Here is a 20,306-nt window from a genome sequence, read left to right on the forward strand (position 1 = left end):
AAAGGAGAAACCCCATTCAGTCAGATTTGTCTGTGGGCTTGAAGCCAGAACATCCATTTTGTGGTTGAAGAATCATGACTGTTTTTCTAAAAAGAATACAAGCTCACTAAAAATATAGCAGTACATACAGTACAAAGATGAAAATAACCACCAAACATGCAACCACCAGAAATAACTTCGGGTAAACATGGGAGAATCTCTCCACATCTGTACAGATAAAATGATATATCATTATATGTTATGGAATTAGGTGACAGTGGGTTCATACTGGCCATACTTTTCAGAAAATTACTAAGTTTTATTTTAAATTAAGAAAAACAGGCTAAATTGAAATGAACCTTTCGAGTTTCTACTTGTGTTTGTCTTAACTACACAAGAGTAGCTCTATAAGATTCCTCTGGAATGGAGAAAAAATTCGGTTGGTGACAGCTTCAGGCAGATTCCTGGTCTTACAGAAAACGATCTCACGTTGCCCGAGGCATTTCCTTTTGCCTTGCTTAAGGTGGAAATATGTCTTTTCAATCATGAAAGTCCTACCTATCGACAGATGTGGAAACTCGAAGCTTCTGTAAAGGACAAGGACAGTGAATAAATGAGCAGATCACAGCTGTTCCAGATAATTAAAGTTCTGGGTGTGTCTACATGATAGTAACAGAAGTTCTTCTTGCATGATTTATGGTTAGGAGACGTTATTTGTGTTGGTCCCAGTTACTTTGGTTTATAAAATATTAATATGCCAACACAGTACAGCATGTTGGAGTCACTGTAAATTTAGGAACACCAACCTCAGGTGCCCTTCATTCTGTCTAGTGGTATTATGGTGTTCATCTTGTAAGCCCAGCCCTCCACCTCACCCACTCTTTCCCACCTTTCTCCCCTCCTGGGTCCCCAGCCCCCTGTCTGCACTCCACCCACTGTTAACAAACAGCCTGGCTTCATTGCTGTGACTCGGACTCCCACATCCTCCCTCACAAATCTGTACACACACAGGCGTCTGAACCAGTCTTCCCTCAGGTTACAGCTGAATATATGCCTCCTGCCATCATAGCTCTTCCCCCTCAAGGGCCCAGCGCCTTTGGCTGTCTCCTCTCTTTTGTCACCCTCTCGGGAGTCATTTGATTAGCATTGAGTACACTCCACCCTCTTGTCTCAACTGCTTCTTTCCCTCGAAGACCCCACCTTCTCCTCCAGCTGCTAGCCAGTTGCCACTTCTCCTAGTAGCTAGTCTTCTCTGGAGTTTGCACTTTGTCCTCATGATCTCATATCCAGCAGTCCTTCCAAACTCCTTCTAGTGGTTTGTTTCATTCTGTTTATGATGATGTGTATAAAAGTCCTATTATCTGAATAATGGTTTTTTCTTCCTTCCAGATTCTTAAACATCTTAGTAATTTTTCCTCTCTTATTGCATTGGTGTAGGTCACTAACATGCTCTTGACATCTTTTGTCACAGTAGTGGTGTATCTGTCATTCACAGTATAAAAACATTTCTTCATTAAGTATGAAATAGCATACTGTAAGTTTTCTGTAGGTGGTATTTATCAAATTATTCCTAGATTTGGAGGCATTTTAAAAATCATTAGTCTTATGCTGAATTACATTGCTATAATTTTTCTGGTGTTAACTTATTGTATTCTGGAGTAAAACCCTATTTGATTGCATTATTTTTTCCTGTGCTGTTCTGCAGCCTGGTTTATTGAGAGGTCCTAGTAGGATACATTACATTTAAGGAAAGGAGACATAAATTATAGTGCTCACTGGTGGTTTGAAAGGCAGGTGCAATTGGCTTCTGGCACCTCACATGATGCTTGACACACAGTAGTCATTCAGTAAAGCTTGGTGAGTCCTAAATGTGCTTAAGGAATCAAATGTGCTACAAAGTGCTTTATGTGCTAATTTCATTCTAAGGGAAAAGCAAATCTTTCCAAGTGAAGCTAGCTAAACAGGGGCAGTCTGAAATGTTTAGCTCAGGGGTGCCTGGGTGGCTCAGTTGGTTAAGCGTCTGCCTTCAGCTCAGGTCATGATCCCAGGGTCCTGGGGTTGAGCCCCATGTTGGACTCCCTGCTCAGCGGGGAGTCTGCTTCTCCCTCTGCCCGCCACTCCCCCTGTTCGTGTGTGCACTCTTTCTCTCTCTCAAATAAATAAAAGCTTTTTTTTTTAATTTTAAAAATTTTAAAAATGTTTAGCTCAATTTTAGATGGTCATGTATCACCATTTATAGCCTAGGAGATGAGTCAAAAATCGAACTATTATTAGTATTGGATAAAAATGAACTTTAAGTGAACCTGACCTGCAGTTCTCTTGACATCTGTAATAATCATTTGAAAATACAGGATTTTACCCCTAAAGAAATCTCTCTCCCTCCCTGAGAAGCTGCAGATGTCTGTGCTGTTAAATCCTAAGAAAGATGAAAATAGTCATGATTCAAGTAAAACTTAACAGAAAACATGCAAATAAGAAGGGAACTATACAATCTAAACACACTTCTGGTGGTCAAAATGCAATGTTTTTAATATCAGAATTCATCCCTATAATTTATGAAAGACAAGATACAGCTAAAGACTGAGATAATAAACAAGGGAACATTATCAATAGTAAGTAGTCATGAAGGAAACAGTAGTAGGAAACTACTACTTCCCTCGAAGAGTGGTTTGGGAGGGAGGCCCCAGGAGGCGGTCCTCAGGCTGGGATCTGGCTTACTGGCCAGCTGCAGAGCACAGGGAGAGGGGCAGATGAGGAGGGGAAGTGCGGGCAGAGAGGAGGGAGCGGCCTGCAGGTGTGAGCCAGAGGTGTCCGTTAGGACGCGGACCTGCCTTGCGGCCACACCCACAGAGCGGCCTTGTAGGCGCATCCTGGACTAGCGAGCCCTGCCCGAGCGTGGAGTTCAGCTGTGTCTGTCGGGACTGGAGCCACCACGTGATGCTTCCCTGGAAAAGCCACGAGCTTCTGTTCCAGTCATTAATGCCGACTTTGTACGATTACTTAGATGTGGGATATCTTTGCACCTGGAAGGGACTTACGCTTGCGTGTGTGTTTGCTTTCAGCATCTCTGGGTTAAAAGTGGTGGGGGAGTCCCTTTCCCCAGCATTTCACCTGCAGCTAACAGACAGCACTGGGTCTCGAGAAGAAGACGTTAAACTACTTCAGGAGATTGTAAATCATGTAAGTATGTAGTTCTTCCGCCTTGACCCCACGCAGTGTTTAAATGTCTAAATGATTAGCTTTCCAGAAAACCCATTCGCTTAGTGTCCAAAGCCAGGCTTTCATACATGTAGGTGGGGTGGCGTTATGGGTCACAGTCCCACAGAGCACTGGACAGCTGTCTGGACTGAAACCCCAACATAGCTCAGAGACAGGTCAAAATACTCTTGTAACCAGAAAGGAAGAAAGACCACTCCTTTACCAGGCCTGATTTGGAGGTTGACTTAAATATCTTTATCTCCTGAAAGTGATTTTACTAGTAATTGTAACTTAGTTATTAACTGAGAAATGCCTCTCCGGGGAAGACTGCTTGCCCTTCTGTGCTCAGTAGAGCTGGTTTCCTGGAGCCCGGCCCCGCTCCCTTGCCTCCATGCAGCAACCCCTCCTCCTCACAGAGGAACGGAAGTGGCCGTGCAGCCCCTTGAGCGAGCGTGCTGGGGTGGCCCTGCCTTTACCTGACTCTTCAGTGCAGCTAGCATGCATTTGAGAATGGAAGCAGGCTTTGTTCTGCCTCCCTGTGCTGCTCGTCCTGATGGTTCCTTCCAGGGGCCTCTGCTCCGAGGCCCTGCCACCGGGCGTCAGGGTGATGGCTGTCCTCTGCCGTGAGCCTTTGCCCTGCTGTGGCCAGGGGGCCAGGCCTCTCTCCCTGGTCACATCACTGCTCTGTGGAGACCAAGGGTGACGCCACCCTCTGCGTCCCAGCTTGCTTTAGCTGTCCTGCGTCCCACAGTGTGAAGGGTGGATCGTGGAGAGCTTCGTGCGGTTTGTGGCCTTCTGGAGTCGGTCATCTCATAAAACAAAACCAAACGCAGAATCTGAGATTCCTAAGTAAGGAAATGTGTGGGATTATGAGTAGTCAGGCTGCAGTGACTGTCGCCTTCTGAGTGCAGAGGTGCCACAGGTGTCCCCTGGGTACAGCTCTGCAAGCGTGAGAAAGACAGACTCCCTCTCAAGGGAAGAAACATCCCAGAGGCACCTTTCACCACCTCGGCACTTGTACTCTGAGGTCCCGTGAGTCTGTGCGGACGTAAACAAAGTCCAGCATCCTCGGGGTTATGTGGCACCAAACCAGTTTATAAGTTAGATGCAAGCTAAACGGACGCGGCAGTAAGAGCTGTCACACTGGCTTCGTGTGACCGCTGAGCTCGTGCGCTAAGCGGGTTGCCCAGCGGGGTGCCTGACACCGACGGCTGCAGGCCATCCTCTCGGAGCCGCAAGCCCCGTCACCCCAGCCCCCGCCGGCCCCCCTCGGGATGGCGCTCTGGACCGGCTCCACGCCTGTTCCACGTGAGAGCCCCGTCGGTTCTTTAGAGAGAACAGCAGTGGGGTCTTCCTTCTGCTTGTGCCAGAGACACTGCCGAGGGCAGGCGAGAGAAGCATGGGATACGCGGGCCACACTTGTGCGTCTTGTCCTCAGAACGGAAGAGAAGGCGAGAGTCTGCACAACTCACGGATGCCAGACTCCGTCTGAGGCCCCAGCCCGAGGCCGGGCCTCTCCAAGACCTCCTCATGAGATCCCTCATGAATCAGGGAGCAGGGCCTCGGGGGAGGGACGAAATACAGTCTGGAAACCGCCTTTGTGCACAGAAGAGCAGTCCTGCAGTGTGTTTGCGTCCTCGTCTCGAGCTCTGCTGCACTGCCTGGTCAGTACTGGAGAGAGAGGAGACAGCTGTGGTGCAGACCATCACGTGAGCTTTGCACAACGCAGAGCTCTTGCCAAGTGCTCGTTGAGTTGCTTGACAAGACACTGTTTTTACAAACTGAGCGATGGTTTATAATGTTCCTTAGCTAACCAGGGCTAGGAACAGAGCCAGTCCAGATGTGTTCAGGAGTTACCTCCTCCGAGTATACTGCAGATGGAGCGTGAGTGGGAGGCTGCCGTGTTGCCTGCTGGTGGTTTCCGTCGGGCATGCAGCAGCGCACGGCCCGCCTGGCGGTGGACAGCGGGGCCCCTCTTCGGGCAGACACCCTCACTGCCCAGCCCTGGGGGTGCTTGCTCCTTCCTTTATCAGTCCCCTGGCTCTGACTGATGCATTTTTAAATATAATGCACAGACCAGAAAATTCACCCTTTTAAAATAATACAGCTGAGTGGTTTGGAGTACACTCACAAGGCTGTACACCACCTCATTCCAGAACATTTTCATCACCCAGAAGAAACCCTGATCAACCGTGACTTCAATCTGATTTTCATACTCTCTTTATTTTGATAGAGCGTGTTTGAACTTTTAAAAAAAATTGCCAAGTGGTTAAGGTATGAGAAAGCTATGCAAAAAATGGGTGACACCAGACTTCTGGCCTGGTAGCACCTGCTCGAAGGGAGCCCACGGAAATCAGAGGAATGGCTCATATTTGAAGTGTGACCAGTTTGTCTCTGAAACCATTCACCTGGTGTTACTATTAAGTCCAACTTTTGGTTCATTCCTGGGGCTCTGCTGGGACGATTTCCCCATGTCCTTCTTCTGCTTTGTTTAAAATGGAAATTCCTAGCTTCCTGTGGCTATTTAAATTGAGTAAAATTAAAAGTTGAGTCTCTCGGTGGCACTAGCCCTGTCGCACGGTGCTGGACAGCCACATGGCTCACGGCGGTGCCCTGGGCGGTCCAGAGTGGAGGGCGCCACCGCAGGGCAGTCATGTCGCTTGGGGCTGCTCAGGACGGGGTCCCGGTATTGCTGTTTTGCCTTCTCACAGTTGTAACTGGAAAAATGAATGAATGCTGTGGTTAAGGATAGCATTTCAGAGTACCTTCCTGTTGTAATGAGCACAGTGTCCGCAGCCCAGCTTGCAAACGTGTCCCTCTTCTTCATATAGTGCATGGACAGAAGCATCGCATTAACCCAGGCACGCTACCTGGAGAAGGAAGAGAAGTGCCTCCCTCCTCCAAGGTTGGTGGACGTTAAACTGTGACCTGACTTGTTTTTCCTACTTTCAGAACTCTATAAACTGTATTCTGTTCTGAAAATGTTTGAAAGACTATCACAGGATAAGGAAGAATGTATACGATAGTACATCATCTGTTTTCTGTTCTTACACTGGCCATTTTTTAATTTTTAACTGTAAAGCAACCCCCCAGGACTCACTGTACCCTCCCAGTTAACTCAAAGAAGTGTGTGAGACCCCAGGACTGAGCTGGGACAGCCGAAGTTCTGCTCCGCAGAGGTCTACCACGACCCTAAGCTGCACGCGCTGTGCCAGCCACATCCGCCATGAGGGCCGTCCTGTGGGGGGGCACATCCAGACGGTGGTGTTGACCCCACTGCTGGCTGGAGCGCTGTGTGGTACTTCACCTGGCAAACACATATAAACCACCCAGGGAAAAACAAAGCAACAGTGGGGAAGATCTAGAGAGGTTCAAGAAGCCGTACATGGGAGAGCACTTGGACTCTTGATTTAAAATTGGTGCTCATTCATCGGCACTTCAAGTATAGTCGAAGGAGGTAGACACCCAGAGCACGAAGGGCTCAGGGTCATAGCACAAGGTCGGTGAGGTCAGAGGAGGAGGGCATGATTCATTCTGACCTGGAAGGGACTCAGGCTTCTAAGAGTAGGTGATGCTCAAGCCAAACCCAAAAGATCAAGTATGTCAGACAGACTTGTCGGTACCACCTTCTAGCAGGGTGTGCGGTGGTATGGAGACCCTCAAGTGCGTCTGGGGGGCCAGAGCACTAGCTTGAGAGGGACAAGTGAGAGGGCCCTGGAGAATGGGGAAAGCCCGGGGGGTCCGGGAAGACTCTGGAGTCCCGAGCACTGTGCAGACACGGAGGGCCAGACTGGGATTCTGGAAGACCATTGGCAGCAGCTCGGAGGTGCCCTGAAGATCCTGCCCTCTCATGTCTGATTGCACCCAGGCAAAGCCGTGAGCCTGTGTTTCAGAACAGGGGCCACACTTGCTTTGTACCCTCGGGGCTCCCTGCCCAGCACAGCACAGCTCAGTGCAGGTGTCCAGTGGATGATACAGATGTTTGCAGAGGGAAGTAAGTGGGGGAGAAGAGGCAGAAGTGCCCTGTCAAACTGATAGTTTTGGTCTTCGGTTTCCTGAAAACTTAAAAATGTCTGCCTTGCCTCAACTATTACAGAACTTCTGCATGACTTACTGAACTGTAAGTGAGCACGGGCACGCAGACTCTCCTTGATTTGAGATGTACTGAATTCCAGCTTCGGGCCTGGTGGTGCTCAGAGCAGTAGATGATGTAAAGGGCGGGATTCCCGGCACCCCCGGGCAGAGCCCCACCACGAGCTTCCCTGACTAGATGCACCAGCAGTCGGGCCAGGAGTGGCAGACTTCTGTAACTGGCCAGTCCGTGGGCACACTTGACTCGGCTGAGCAGTGAGGAAGTGGCAGTAGACAGTAGGCCCACTAATGAGTGGGGCCGTGTGCCAGTAGAACTTGACTGACAAAACAGGTGCCCTAGACTCTCCTTTGACGATTTTCTGTGTCGTTATTTCTCAGCATTAGGGTTGTGGTCACAGTGGAGCAAACAGACGAAGAACTGGAGAGAGCCGCGCGCACAATCGAGGAGGCGGCCCAGGCTGTGCTGCTCTGGGCCGGGTCCTAGGGCCAGGCGGGCAGCCGCCCCGCAGCACACGCACAGGCCTCTGCGTCGCCGCCTTGTGACCTGGGAGAGTCCTGCGGGTACCTGGAGGGGTGGCCCCGGGCGTGGACGTGGGCGTGGACGTGGCGCCCGGCCACGGGGAGGATGCTGGTTATTTTCAAAAAGAAAACACATCTGAAAGCCCAGGAACTGACTTTTTTAAGACGAAAACTAATGACAGCATATAACTGGTATTTAAATTGTGCTATTTAGTACTGTTTAAATGTTTTATTATACTAGTATTTTACATTCTTTTTTTGTTGTTTAAAAATGGAGCTCCGGTTCATCTTCTCTCCCTCCGATAGTAAAGAGCGTGCAGGCACTCCTTAACGTTTCCTAGAATAACGTCTCTGCAGCATTAGAGCTTGGAGGAACACCTCACCGTCTAGGACACAAAACCTGTTGTCAAGGGTCTAATTCAACCGCATCTTTTTCAGCCTTCGTCCTGTGCAGCTCAGTGGTGGCTAATATATAAGGAACACTTTTTGTGCGATTATGATAAACTTTTCATTGTAATATATTTGAATCCTAAAATTTTTATACACACTAAATATTGATGTTACACCATTTCTGATAGCTAATCTTAACATACCTAACCGGAGAATGAGTACTCATTGTATTTCCCAAGTGATCAATAATTTAAATCAAATACTACTTTATTTTAATATAATTGACCTTCACATTTATTATGTGTTGACTTCTGATCTGTTTTAGGAAGAGGGTTACTGTGATGTTCCTAGACTAGAAATCATGTCCTTGATATTTTAGAATATCTTGAATGTATTCCTTTTTTGTGGAGTGGTTTGCCTAAGGATATATAACTACAGTCTTTTTCTAAGCTAAGGAAAATTACTTTTCCTTTTAGCTGTGGATTTCAAATATCTAAAAATGTGAACGCACTAAAAATAAAGTTTTTAAGCTGTACTTTAGCTATCTTTTTTTTCTTTAGCAAACCAGGTTCGGTGGTGTAAATGTTTGTGCTGGGTGCCACAAGGTAGTGCGTAAACATTACACCATTGTTTCCTGTCTTAGTAAAGGTAAAGGAATAAAATTGTTTAAAAAATGTGTAAGAATGCCATTTTTATAGTCTAGGTTCCTATTAACAAATGGTCTTCAGCGTCTTTTTAAATAACGTATTTTTTTAATGTTCAGTTTCTGTTTTGCTTGAGGCACTTCATACATCCGTGCCTTGTGACTGCTGCTGCAAGGTACTCTCTTTGGGGTGAATCTTTCTGCTTTATTTTTTAATGAAATAAACCTGCATTCCTGATAATCAGTCTATTTGCATGTGTAATATATTCAACAGAACAGTCTCTTGATTTTAACTTTTCTGCATTTGTAGGGTGGTATTCTTGGTGTCTGTGTTTAGAAAATACTAGTTAAATGTCTTAGTGCCTTTCGTCAGTGTACAGTGTCTGGAATTCTCTGGGTTCCTACTGGTTGAGCCTGGGCCACTAAGCACAGAAGCCTGAGCTGTTGTTGTCATTAGCAAGTCATGATAGCAACTTTTCAGCTCTTTTCATAATATTTTCTGTGTCAGCATTTCAACATCTAGATGTTCATTGCTATGTTTTAAAAACGACAGAAGCTCCTGGAAAGATGGTGGAAACAACACACAGCATTTAACTTCAGCCCTTGGGAACATCAGCATTTTCAACAAAAAAACAAAACTAAAGTCTTCCTATTAAAACTACACAGTGACCAACATCCAGTTATATACACCACAAAAAAAATATATGCTAGGAATAACAAAATTGTATAAAACTGAGGCGGAATGCTGAGCGAAAACTCCTCTCAAATCTGAGGCAGGGCACACATTTCTCTGAGAACCAGTGAGAAGGTTCTGGAGGGCCCTGTCCGTGACCTGGCTGGGGCAGGCCACGCGGAAGCCATTTGGGGACCATTTTCACTCGGCACGGGTGCCCACAGGGGTGGGAAAAGCCAAGTGACTGCTCCCCTCCCTAGCTACAGCTAGGTGCCAACTGAGGAAATGTGGGGCTCTGGACAGGTTGGGACACAAAAGAGAGCAGTATTTCAAAGCTAGAACTCCACAAACGGGACCATATGCATTTGTTTTCTGTATCACTGAATGTAATATGCCAGTTGTAGGATGCATTTCAATAACAAATGTAATGTCTGTGGAAAAGGTGCATCTTTAAATCTATGAAAGAAGACTAATCATTGGATGTGCAGGCCTGGCGCCCTCTTTCCTTGTGTACGTAAAACCTTAGTGTCCCAGAAGACAGAATGTGTGAGGACGATTATGGCCACCTACATTTCAGTTATCTCCATCTTCCCAAAACACTGTCTTTATGAGAATATCAAATAAAATCATTCATAACACACACCTACAGTATGGATTATGCTGTAGAGAATACCTAAACTTCATTTTCCTACCTAGTGCCTCATAAAGAGGAAAATGGGGTAGAAGGTTTAAAAATTAAAAGTCATCTCTGAAAAGCAACATACAAAGGAAAACAAGTGGAGCAACATTGTCAAGATTCAAGGGAAAAAGAAATATGAACCAAGTATCCAGAAAAGCAGTCTTTGAAAAGTAAGAAGTTGGTAGAAAAACAATTTAAAGTTAGAGCTCAATGTTGTGTTCATAAGCCCTTCCTGAGGAATCTGCTAGGGGACAGCTCCTTCTGATCAAGAAATAACTGGGGAAATTAGAATTAAAACAGTAAACTGAAAAATAACAGAAGAAAGCAATAAAAGGAAGAATAGAGGTACAAAAATCCATATGAAACCGCAAAACCCCAACCATATAGATAATTGCATTAGAACATAAATGGACAAAGCAATTCATTCAAAAGGCTGAGGTTGGCAGATTACGTTAAAAAAAATAAATTATGCTGAGATACACTTCACAAAGACACAAATAAGTAGAAATTACGGAGATGAAAAATTTGCCATGTATTCAAGAACCATATGAGAGCTGGAGTGACTGGTATCAGTATTAGAAAAATAATGGACTTTTAAGACAAGAAGTATTACTACAAATAGAGACATTACAGAATGATAAAAGTGTCAATGCATAGTGAAAATATAACGTATATATTTATGTTATAACATATAAGTGTATATGCTCCTAAAAATAGAGTCCTAAAATACATAAAGCAAAACTGGCATGATTGAAAGAATAGATAATTTAACAGTAATAGTTGGAAATTTGAAAAAGCCCACCCTAAATAACTGATAGAACAAACAGCAAGAAAGTTAGTATATAAAGAAGGCCTGAACAACACTATCAACCAACATGAGCAAACCTACCTACATTTGTAGAACATTCTACTCAGAAACTCCGGAACACATGGTCTTTTCAACTGTCCATGAAAGCCTTCAGGATAAACACATGCTGGGCTGTAAAACAAGTCTCAATAAATTTAAAAAGATTGAAATCACAAAAAAGTATATGTTCTCTGTCCACAACACAATTAGGTCAGAGATTCTCAAAAGAAAACTGGAAAAACCCCAAGTATCTAAATTAACTCATGGATCAAAGAATCACAAGGGAAGCTTCTTAAATCTTCTGAACTGATTAAATATAACAAAATTTATGTGACACAGCTAAAGCAGTGGGGAGAAGGAAATTTGTAGCTTTAAATGCCCGTATCAGAAAAGAAAAGGTTTCCGGTCAATAACCTAAGCTTCCACCCTAAGAAACTGGAAAAAGAAGAGCAGACGAGGCCTGAAGAAAAGAAATAAAGAATAGAGAGGCAATCAATAAAATAGAAATAGAAAGATAGAGGAAATTAATGAAACTATTGACAAACCCTTGCTGGACTGACCAAGAAAGTAACAGAGAAGACACAAGTTACCAAAAGACCTGGAGGGTCAACATCACTACCATTTCCACAGAAATTAAGAAGAGTATAAGAGTATTACAAGTTTATGCCAATGAATTAGACTACGTGAATGAATTCCAAGGAAGACACAGATTAATAAATTCTATGAGAAATAAAAATCTGAATAAAAGTATAACAAATACATTGAATGAGAAATTTCAAATCTCACAAAAATGTCCAGGTGTAGATGGCTTTACTAGTAAATTCTATCAAACATTTAAAAATACCAATCACTCACAAATTTCTTTCAGAAAAAAAATGGAGGAGATGTGATACCAAGCCAAACAAATTACAAGAAAAGAAAACTACATATACTTTCCTCCTGAACATGGACACAAACAGTCCTAAATTCTAGTCACAATTTTACTGGAGAATCTAGCCTGTGCAATGGCAGGGGAGGAATTAGACTGGAAAAAAGGAAGTAAATTTATTTGCAGATGACAATATATATAGAAAATCTTAAGGCATCTATATAAAGAACTATAGTAATAAATGTGTTTAGCAAGATCAGAAGATAAATATGTAGCCAGCATTGAGAACAACTCCTATCCTTTGGGACATGTTAACCTGGGATGAAATCAGAAAGAGTGTGACCGCAGTAGGAGAACCAGGATATCAGGGATCTGGATCCAACTGTATGATAAGTTGAGTAACCTTAAACAATTCATGTAATCTCTTTGGAATCCACCTCCCTTTTCTAGAATATGAAAGCACTGTACTAGATAAATGAAGAGGTCTGTTCCTTGTTCCATCATTCTATTAATGAAATATAAAAAGAAAACAATTCAGCATTGATATGTTAATTGGAAATGTTTTCTATAACCGTATTTTCAGTGGAATAATATAGATTATGCACTCTTCGATGTAGCTAACTTGTATTTGGCTGGCTTAATTTGTCAAGGATTCCTACACATGGCTAATTCTGGAAGATCCTCTTAAGCCACTGTTGGAAGAAGGGATTCCCATCTTTTCGTTATCATGAATCAATGGGACACATGAATAAAGATGCCTTACTGTGCTTAAAAAAAAAAAAAAAAAGATCAGAAGATACCAGACCAATATATAAAAACGAGTTGTATTTCTGTATATTAGCAACAAACAATCTGAAATGAAATTAAGGAAACAATTCTGTGAATAATAGCCTCAAAATAAATTTAACAAAAGGTAAAGACTTGTACACTGAAAAATACAAAAATTACAAAATATTGCTATGAGAAATTGACAAAGATTTAAGTAAATGGAAAGATATTCCGTGTTCATAGATTGGAAGATTTCCCACATTAGAGATTCAGTGCAGTCCTTATCAAAATTCCAGCAGACTTTTATGCAGAAATTAAGCTGCTCCTGAAATTTATATGAAAATAGAGACCTATAGTAGCCAAAACAATTTTTAAAAAGAATTAAGTTGAAGGATTTACACTACCTGATTTTAAAATTTACTATAATACTGCAGTTAGCAAGACAGTATGTACTGATACTAGGATATATCAATGGAACAGAGTTGAGACTTCAGGAATAAACCCTTACATTTATGGTCAGTTGATTTTCAGCAGTGCCAAAGTCCCGATTCCAAGGGAAAAGGATAGTCTTCTCAACAGATGTTGCTGAGAGAATTGGGTATTTTAGTAGGTCAAATAATGGCCACCCAAAGAATTAAGTCCTAATCCCTGGAACTTGTAAATGTCATCTTATCTGGAAAAAGGGGTCTGTGCACCTGTGAAGAAGTTACAGATTTTGAGATGAGATTGCTGTGAATTACAATGGTGGGCCCAAAACGCCACCACACATGTCCTTCTAAGATAGAGGCAAAAAGAGCCTTAGACGGAGGAGATCACCCCAGGGGAGAAGGCCATATGAAGACAGGCTGCAGTGAGTAGCCACAAGGAGAGGAACACCAACAACCACCAGAAGCCGGAAGGGGCCAGGAACAAATTCCCCCCAGAGCCATCAGACCGAGTGTTGCCTTTATGATGCCTTGATTTAAATTAGACCCTTATGGGGTGCCTGGGTGGCTCAGTCGGTTGAGCATCTGCCTTCGGCTCAGGTCATGATCCCAGGGTCCTGGGATCAAGTCCCGCATCGGGCTCCCTGCTCTGCAGGAGGCCTTCTTCTCCCTCTCCCTCTACCCCCGCCCCCCCCCCCCCCGGCTCGTGTTCACACTCTCTCTCACTGCTCTTTCTCTCTCTCTCTCAAATAAATACATAAAATCTTTAAGAATAAATAAAGTAGATCTTTATCTCACACTATATACAAAATCAACACATAATGGACCCAAAGCCTAAATATCAGGTTACACTATAAAACTTCTAGGAGAAAGCATAGGAGAAAATCTTTTAAATCATTGGTTAGGCAAAGATTTCTTATGTAGAACACCAAAAGCATGGGCCAAAGAAAAACACTGATAAGCTTCATTAAAATTTTTTAAATTTGCAGGGGTTCCTGGGTGGCTCAGTTGGTTAAGTGTCCAACTCTTGATCTCAGGGTTGTGAGCTTGAGCCCCGCACTAGCATGAAGCCTACTGAAAAAACAAACAAAAACGTAATTGGGGTGCCTGGGTGGCTCAGTTGGTTAAGCATCTGGCTCTTGATTTCATCTCAGGTTGTGATCTAAGGGTTGTGAGATTGAACCCCGTGCTGGGCCTGGAGCCTACTTAAAATTCTCTTTATCTCTCCCTCTCCCTCTGCACCCCACCCAGGTCTCTCTCTATATAAAAAAAAAAAAGTTTTAAAATGTTTTAAATTTGCTCTCAAAAGGACAGAATGAAGGAAATGAAGACAAGCCACAGACTGTGAGAAACTGTTTGCAAAACATATAATCAAGGATGTGTATCCATGTATATGAAGAAATAAGAAATCAAAAATCCTCATTTTAAAATGGTGGAAAACATTTCACCAAGAGCCAGTTAGTGTCTAAAAAGCTCATGAAAACCTATTCGACATCATTAATCATTAGAAAAATGCAAATTGAAACTACCAAGATACCACCTCACACCCACTAGAATGAGTATAATAAAAAAGATCATACCAGCCATTGGCAAGATAGAGAAAAAATGAAAACCGCATACACTGCTGGTGAAAAGGTAAAATGGTGCAACTACTTTGGAAAAACAGTTTGGCAGTATTTTAAGAAGTTAGCATAACTTTCCCAAATGAACCAGCAGTGTCTCTCACAAGAGAAATGAAAACACAAGCTCAAGCAAACACTTGTACATGAACGTTCACAGCAGTGTTATTCATAATAGACCCAAACGAATCCACCCAAATGCCAATTGATGAACCAACAAACAAAAAGTGGCATATCCATACAGTGGAATACAATTCAGCAATTAAAAATTAGAAATAAACTTCTAACACGTGTTACAATATAGATGAATCCCAAGAACAAAGGCATTCTGCTAAGTGAAGAAAACACCAAATCATAGCTTCTTATGCAAAGTCACATTTTCATTGTGCTACTTCTGTTTGTTGATTATATATAATCCTGAGAAGAAGAAGATGTTGCCATCATTTTGGGAATATTTCTAAATTTTCATTCTTATGCAACGTTTTCAGTCTGGGTGACTCTTGAGTGAGATATTTAACTTTCTGAAAGATGTGGATAAGGCTATTTGCCGTTAGTTCCTTTTCTTTTAAAATTTAAAGATGTCGGGACACCTAGGTGGCTCAGTTGGTTAAGCATCCAACTCTTGATCTCAGCTCAGGCCTGATCTCAGGGTCTTGAGTTCGAGCTCTGCATTGGGCTCCATGCTGGCCGTGGAGCCTACTTAAAAAAAAAAAAAAAAAAATTAAATTTAAAAATGTCAGCAAAGTAAAACATGCTTAAAAACATGGTTAAAAAAATCAAATTGTATCGAAGGATTTCCACCCCAACAGTTCCCACACAGCTGCGCTATCAGGAGGCAACCCCTTAAAACATTTCCCCTTTGTTCCTTCTGGAGAATAAAACATTTGTGTAAAGAATTTTATGCCCCCATTTCCTCATTTATCAACCTGAAGTCATAATTAGGATCTCCTATTTTGAAAATGTTTTATACATATCCTTTCCCCATTTTTCTATTTGAATTACCCCCTTCCCTGGTGTATTTTTCTATTAGCTCCCAGTTTACGCTAGGCAATAACTCTGTGTAGTTTCTTTTTTTTTTTTTTTTTAGGTTTTTATTTATTTGAGAGAGAGAGCACATGAGAGGGGGGAGGGTCAGAGGGAGAAGCAGACTCCCCGCTGAGCAGGGAGCCTGATGCGGGACTCGATCCTGGGACTCCAGGAGCATGATCTGAGCCAAAGGCAGTCGCTTAACCAACTGAGCCACCCAGGCACCCAACCCTGTATAGTTTCATGAAGCTGTGTTGTTAAAGACCTGCCATCTGTGTCTTAACTCTCTCATTGAGCAGAAGCCTGAATTGTGATGTAATGAGAGCCATTGATTTTTTTTCCTTACAGTTTATGCTTTTGTTTGAGGACTTTTTAGCATTCTTTGCTCTCTATTGATTTCCAGACTCTATCTTTCACATTCAGGACTTTATCTATGCCTCTAGGTCTGGGATTAGGTAGGGGTCCAATTTTATTTTTCTTCTATATTCTGTATTCCCAAGTCATTCTCTAAACAGTCTGTTGTTTCCCCATTAATTTATTTTTATACCTTATCTTATGCTGAGTCTCATACAAACATGTGGGTCACCTTCAAATCATCATTTTCCCTTGGTCTATTCATCTGTTCTTGTGTCAATTTCAGTATGTCTTTATTAAAATATGGCCCTTGGGTGCCTGGGTGGCTCAGTCGGTTAAGTGTCTGCTTTCAGCTCAGGTCATGATCTCAGAGTCCTGGGATCAAGTCCCACTCCGGGCTCCTTGCTCAGCAGGGAGTCTGCTTGTCCCTCTGCACCCCCCCACTCTCTCACTCTCTTTCTCAAATAAATAAAATCTTTAAAAAATAAAAAATAAATTAAAATAAAATACGGCCCTTTAGCATGTCTCAGTATCTGGCAGAACACACCCACCCTTTGTTTTCTCTAAAATTTACTTAGATATTCATAGATTTTTATGTCTTTATATGTATTTTTAAATAATTTTGTTGAGTTCCTTTGAAAAATACCGGCTGGAATTTTGACTGATACTGCATTTCATTCATAGATTAAATTATGAAGAATCAACATCTTATAATATGAAATGTGCCTATCTAAGAGCATGGGATGTCTTTGTATTTATTCAGATCTTCAATCTCCTTTATTAGAGTTTTTGTTTCCCCATAAAAGGATTTTGGATTCTTGGATAATTTCTAGATATTTTATACTTTTAGTCATCGTAATTTGTATCTTACTTTTATTATATTTAGTACACTTACTGCTGGCATAGAGAAAGACCATCAGGTTTTTTTCCTTTTTCTCCCCCCCCAAGTTTTTATTTAAATTCCAGTTAGTTAACATACACTGTAATACTAGTTTCAGGTGTAGAATTTAGTGGTTCAATACTTAACATACAACACACTGTGCTCATCGCAAGCACCCTCCTTAATAAAAACATGGAACAATTCACTAATTTGAGTGTCATCCGTGTAAGGGGGCCATGCTAACCTCTGTATTGTTCTAATTTTAGTATATGTGCTGCCGAAGCAAGCACAAGACCATTAATTTCGTAAATTGATCTGGAAAACTTGCTGAACTTCTGTACGTGTTCTAATACAGTTGACCTTTAAACAACATGGGTTTGAACTGTGCTGGCCCTCTTATATGTAGATTTTTTCCAGTAAATACAGCACACTACTATAAATGTATTTTTTTTTATGATTTTCTTAACATTTTCTTTTCTCTAGCTTACTTTATCGTCAAAATACAGTACATAATATACATAACATACAAAATATGTGTTAATCGACTGTGTTATCAGTAAGGCTTCTGGTCAATGGTAGGTTATTAGTAGTTAAGTTTTGGGGGAGTCAAAAGTTACATGGGTGGCGCCTGGGTGGCTCAGTTGGTTAAGCGACTGCCTTTGGCTCAGGTCATGATCCTGGAGTCCCAGGATCGAGTCCCACATCGGGCTACCTGCTCAGCAGGGAGTCTGCTTCTCCCTCTCCCGCTCCCCCCTCTTGTGCTCTTTCTCTCTCTCACTCTCTCAAATAAATAAATAAATAAAATCTTTAAAAAAAAAAAAAAGTTACATGGGGATTTTCTGCAGCATAGGTGTCAGTGTTCCCTAACCCTCATGTTCAAGGGTCAACTGCAGTTGGGTGGTTCTTTTGGTTTTTTTCTAGGTAGGTGTTCATTACACTTGTTATTTCCTTTTCTTTTGTTACAGCATTGCCCAGGATCCCCAGAACAATGTTAAATGGCGGCAGCAGCACTGGGCATCCTTACCGGATAATGAATCGTAAAGAAAATCCATCTAAAATCTCGCTGTTATATTTCTCAACTTAAGTTGCTGTGGGATTGTTGCACGTGAATGAAGTTTGGATCCTCTGGGAAGCAGACATCAAGACAGAAATAGACATGCAAGTGATTTGGCCTGCTGATATGATGGATTACACTGGTTGATTTTTGAATGTGGAACTAGCCTCGCATCCCTGGGACAAACCCCACGTGGTCATGACGTACATTTGTTCTAATACGTCACTGGATTCATTTTGCTACTGTTTTGTTGAGGATTTATGCATCTAAATTCATGAGAGATGTTAATGTATGGCTTTATTTGTATGTCCTCTTTGTTATACGTTGGTATCAAGGTAATAGTGACTTCCTAAAATGAGTTGGGAAGTGTTCCCTCCTCTTCTCTTCACTGGCAGACATTTTGTGAAATTGGTGTTAATTCTTTAAATGCTGGAGAAATTCTGTATTTGAAAACATCTGGAACCTGGAAGTTCCTTTTTTCAGGAACTTTTAAATTACAGATCCTATTTTTTAGAGGTTTTAGGACTATTCATGTATCTGTTTTATCTTGCTGGGGTTTGGTAGTTTGTGGTTTTCAAGGAATTAGCCCATTTCTTCTAAGTTGTCAAATTTCTGACATGTGTGACAAATTTATGATTTATAATGTCTGCAGGATCCTTTGTGGTGGGTGCCCTTTCATTTTGACACTGGTCATTTGTCTCTTCTCTCTTTTTATCCTTGTCAGTTGAGCTAAGGGTTTGTCAATTTTATTGATTTTTTTGACAAATTTTTGTTTCACTAATCCTCTCATTTTCATGTTTTTATCTTCAGCGATTTCTGCCCTTTTTAAAATTTCATTCTTTCTGCTTGCTTTTTTTGTTGCTGTATTTTTCCTTTCTCTTCTTTTTCCAGCCTCTTGAGGTTGGAATTTAGATTATTGATTGATATATTTTCTCTTTTCTAATGTAAACACCGTATTAGCTGAACCCCACAAACTTTGATATGTTGTATTTTCAATTTCATTTCAATTTTCATTCACCTTCATTCATTTTTATTTTTAAGTTGCCTTTGAGACTTCTGCTTTGCCCCAGGGATTATTTAGAAGTGTGTTGTTGAATTTCCAAGAATTTGGAGATTGTTCTATTGTCTTTCACTTACTGATTTTTTAAAAAATTTTTATTATATTCAATTAGCCAACTTACTGGTTTCTAATTTGATTGCATTGTGGTTAGAAAGCATACTCTGTATAATAACAATTCTTTTAGGTTGGTTAAGGTTTGCTGTGTGACCGAGGATCTGGCCTTTTTTTTTTTTTTAAAGATTTTATTTATTTATTTGACAGAGAGAGAGACAGCGAGAGCAGGAACACAAGCAGGGGGAGTGGGAGAGGGAGAAGCAGGCTTCCCGCTGAGCAGGGAGCCCGATGCGGGGCTCGATCCCAGGACCCCGGGATCATGACCTGAGCCGAAGGCAGACGCCCAACGACTGAGCCACCCAGGCACCCCTGGATCTGGCCTTTCTTCCCGGTGAGTGTCCCGTGCGACTTGCATAGGATGTGTATCCTGCTGTTGTTGGGTAGAGTATTCAGTAATGTCAGGCAAATCCAGTGGGCCATGGTGTTTGTTCCTCTGGAGCCTTGTTGGTTAGCAAACGTTGTAAGCTGGGTTTTGAAATCCCCAGCTACGACTGTGAATTTATCTGTTTCTCTTTTCTTCTCCACCAGTTTTTGCTTCGTGTGTTTTGGAACCTTGCGGTGTGCTACACGCAAACTTAGGATCGCTGGATCTTGGTGGGTTGACCGAGTCTTTATCGTTCTGTGATGCCCTTTTTTGTTATTATCATCACTCTTGCTTTTTTTCTAATTCATATTTGCATGATACAGCCTTCCCATCCTTATCTTTCCTACGTATCTATAATAGAGTGTTGTTTTGTAGTCATTTTTCTCATAGACTGTAAGTGATTGAGTCGTGTGTTACCCGCTCTGTCTCTACCTTTTTTCACTCTTAATTTTTTCCAACTTTACTGAATAATAACTGATCTCTGTGTTTTAATTGGTGTATTTATACTACTAATATTTAAAATAGTCATTCATATGTTAGAGCTTAAGTCTGCCATTTTAGTATTTTGTTTTATATTTGTCCCCTTTTTTCATTCCTCTGTTTTTTTCTTCTTTGTTTATTTGGTTGTTTTTGGGCGGTTTTTTGCTTGCTTTCTTGTGAGTTACTTGAACATTATTCTTCTTTATTTATAAAATTTTTTATTTATATAATTTTATTTATATAATTTTATTTATGTAATTTTATTTATATAATT

The 20,306-nt window shown here is 41.9% G+C and overlaps 1 protein-coding gene, 1 long non-coding RNA gene and 1 other non-coding gene across 6 annotated transcripts in view; 2 read left to right on the top strand and 1 right to left on the bottom strand.

Annotated features, from left to right (window-relative positions):
* Positions 1 to 9,070, top strand: part of SPTLC1 (serine palmitoyltransferase long chain base subunit 1) — a 55,530-nt gene extending 46,460 nt beyond the window's left edge. Inside the window, exons 13-15 of one of the 2 annotated variants that reach the window (XM_035029177.1) lie at positions 3,042 to 3,159; positions 6,009 to 6,082; positions 7,648 to 9,070. In XM_035029177.1, coding sequence (XP_034885068.1) covers positions 3,042 to 3,159; positions 6,009 to 6,082; positions 7,648 to 7,753 — 298 coding nt within the window. In that variant the 3' untranslated portion in view covers positions 7,754 to 9,070. The remainder of the gene's footprint in view (positions 1 to 3,041; positions 3,160 to 6,008; positions 6,083 to 7,647) is intronic. The other variant, XM_035029178.1, reaches the window with a different exon arrangement.
* An 8,076-nt stretch (positions 9,071 to 17,146) lies between these two features.
* Positions 17,147 to 17,250, bottom strand: LOC118026419. Its single transcript, XR_004683569.1, has one exon. It is a non-coding gene; the product is annotated as a U6 spliceosomal RNA (small nuclear RNA).
* Positions 17,251 to 19,473: 2,223 nt separating this feature from the next.
* LOC118026361 overlaps positions 19,474 to 20,306 on the top strand; it is a 23,775-nt gene continuing 22,942 nt past the window's right edge. For all 3 annotated transcript variants that reach the window (XR_004683540.1, XR_004683538.1, XR_004683539.1), the window contains exons 1-2: positions 19,474 to 19,519; positions 19,717 to 19,782. This is a non-coding gene — a long non-coding RNA (uncharacterized LOC118026361). The remainder of the gene's footprint in view (positions 19,520 to 19,716; positions 19,783 to 20,306) is intronic.

Source organism: Mirounga leonina, unplaced genomic scaffold (assembly GCF_011800145.1).
Source record: "Mirounga leonina isolate KUSES-001 unplaced genomic scaffold, KU_Mleo_1.0 Mir_224, whole genome shotgun sequence".
Taxonomy (NCBI): domain Eukaryota; kingdom Metazoa; phylum Chordata; class Mammalia; order Carnivora; family Phocidae; genus Mirounga; species Mirounga leonina.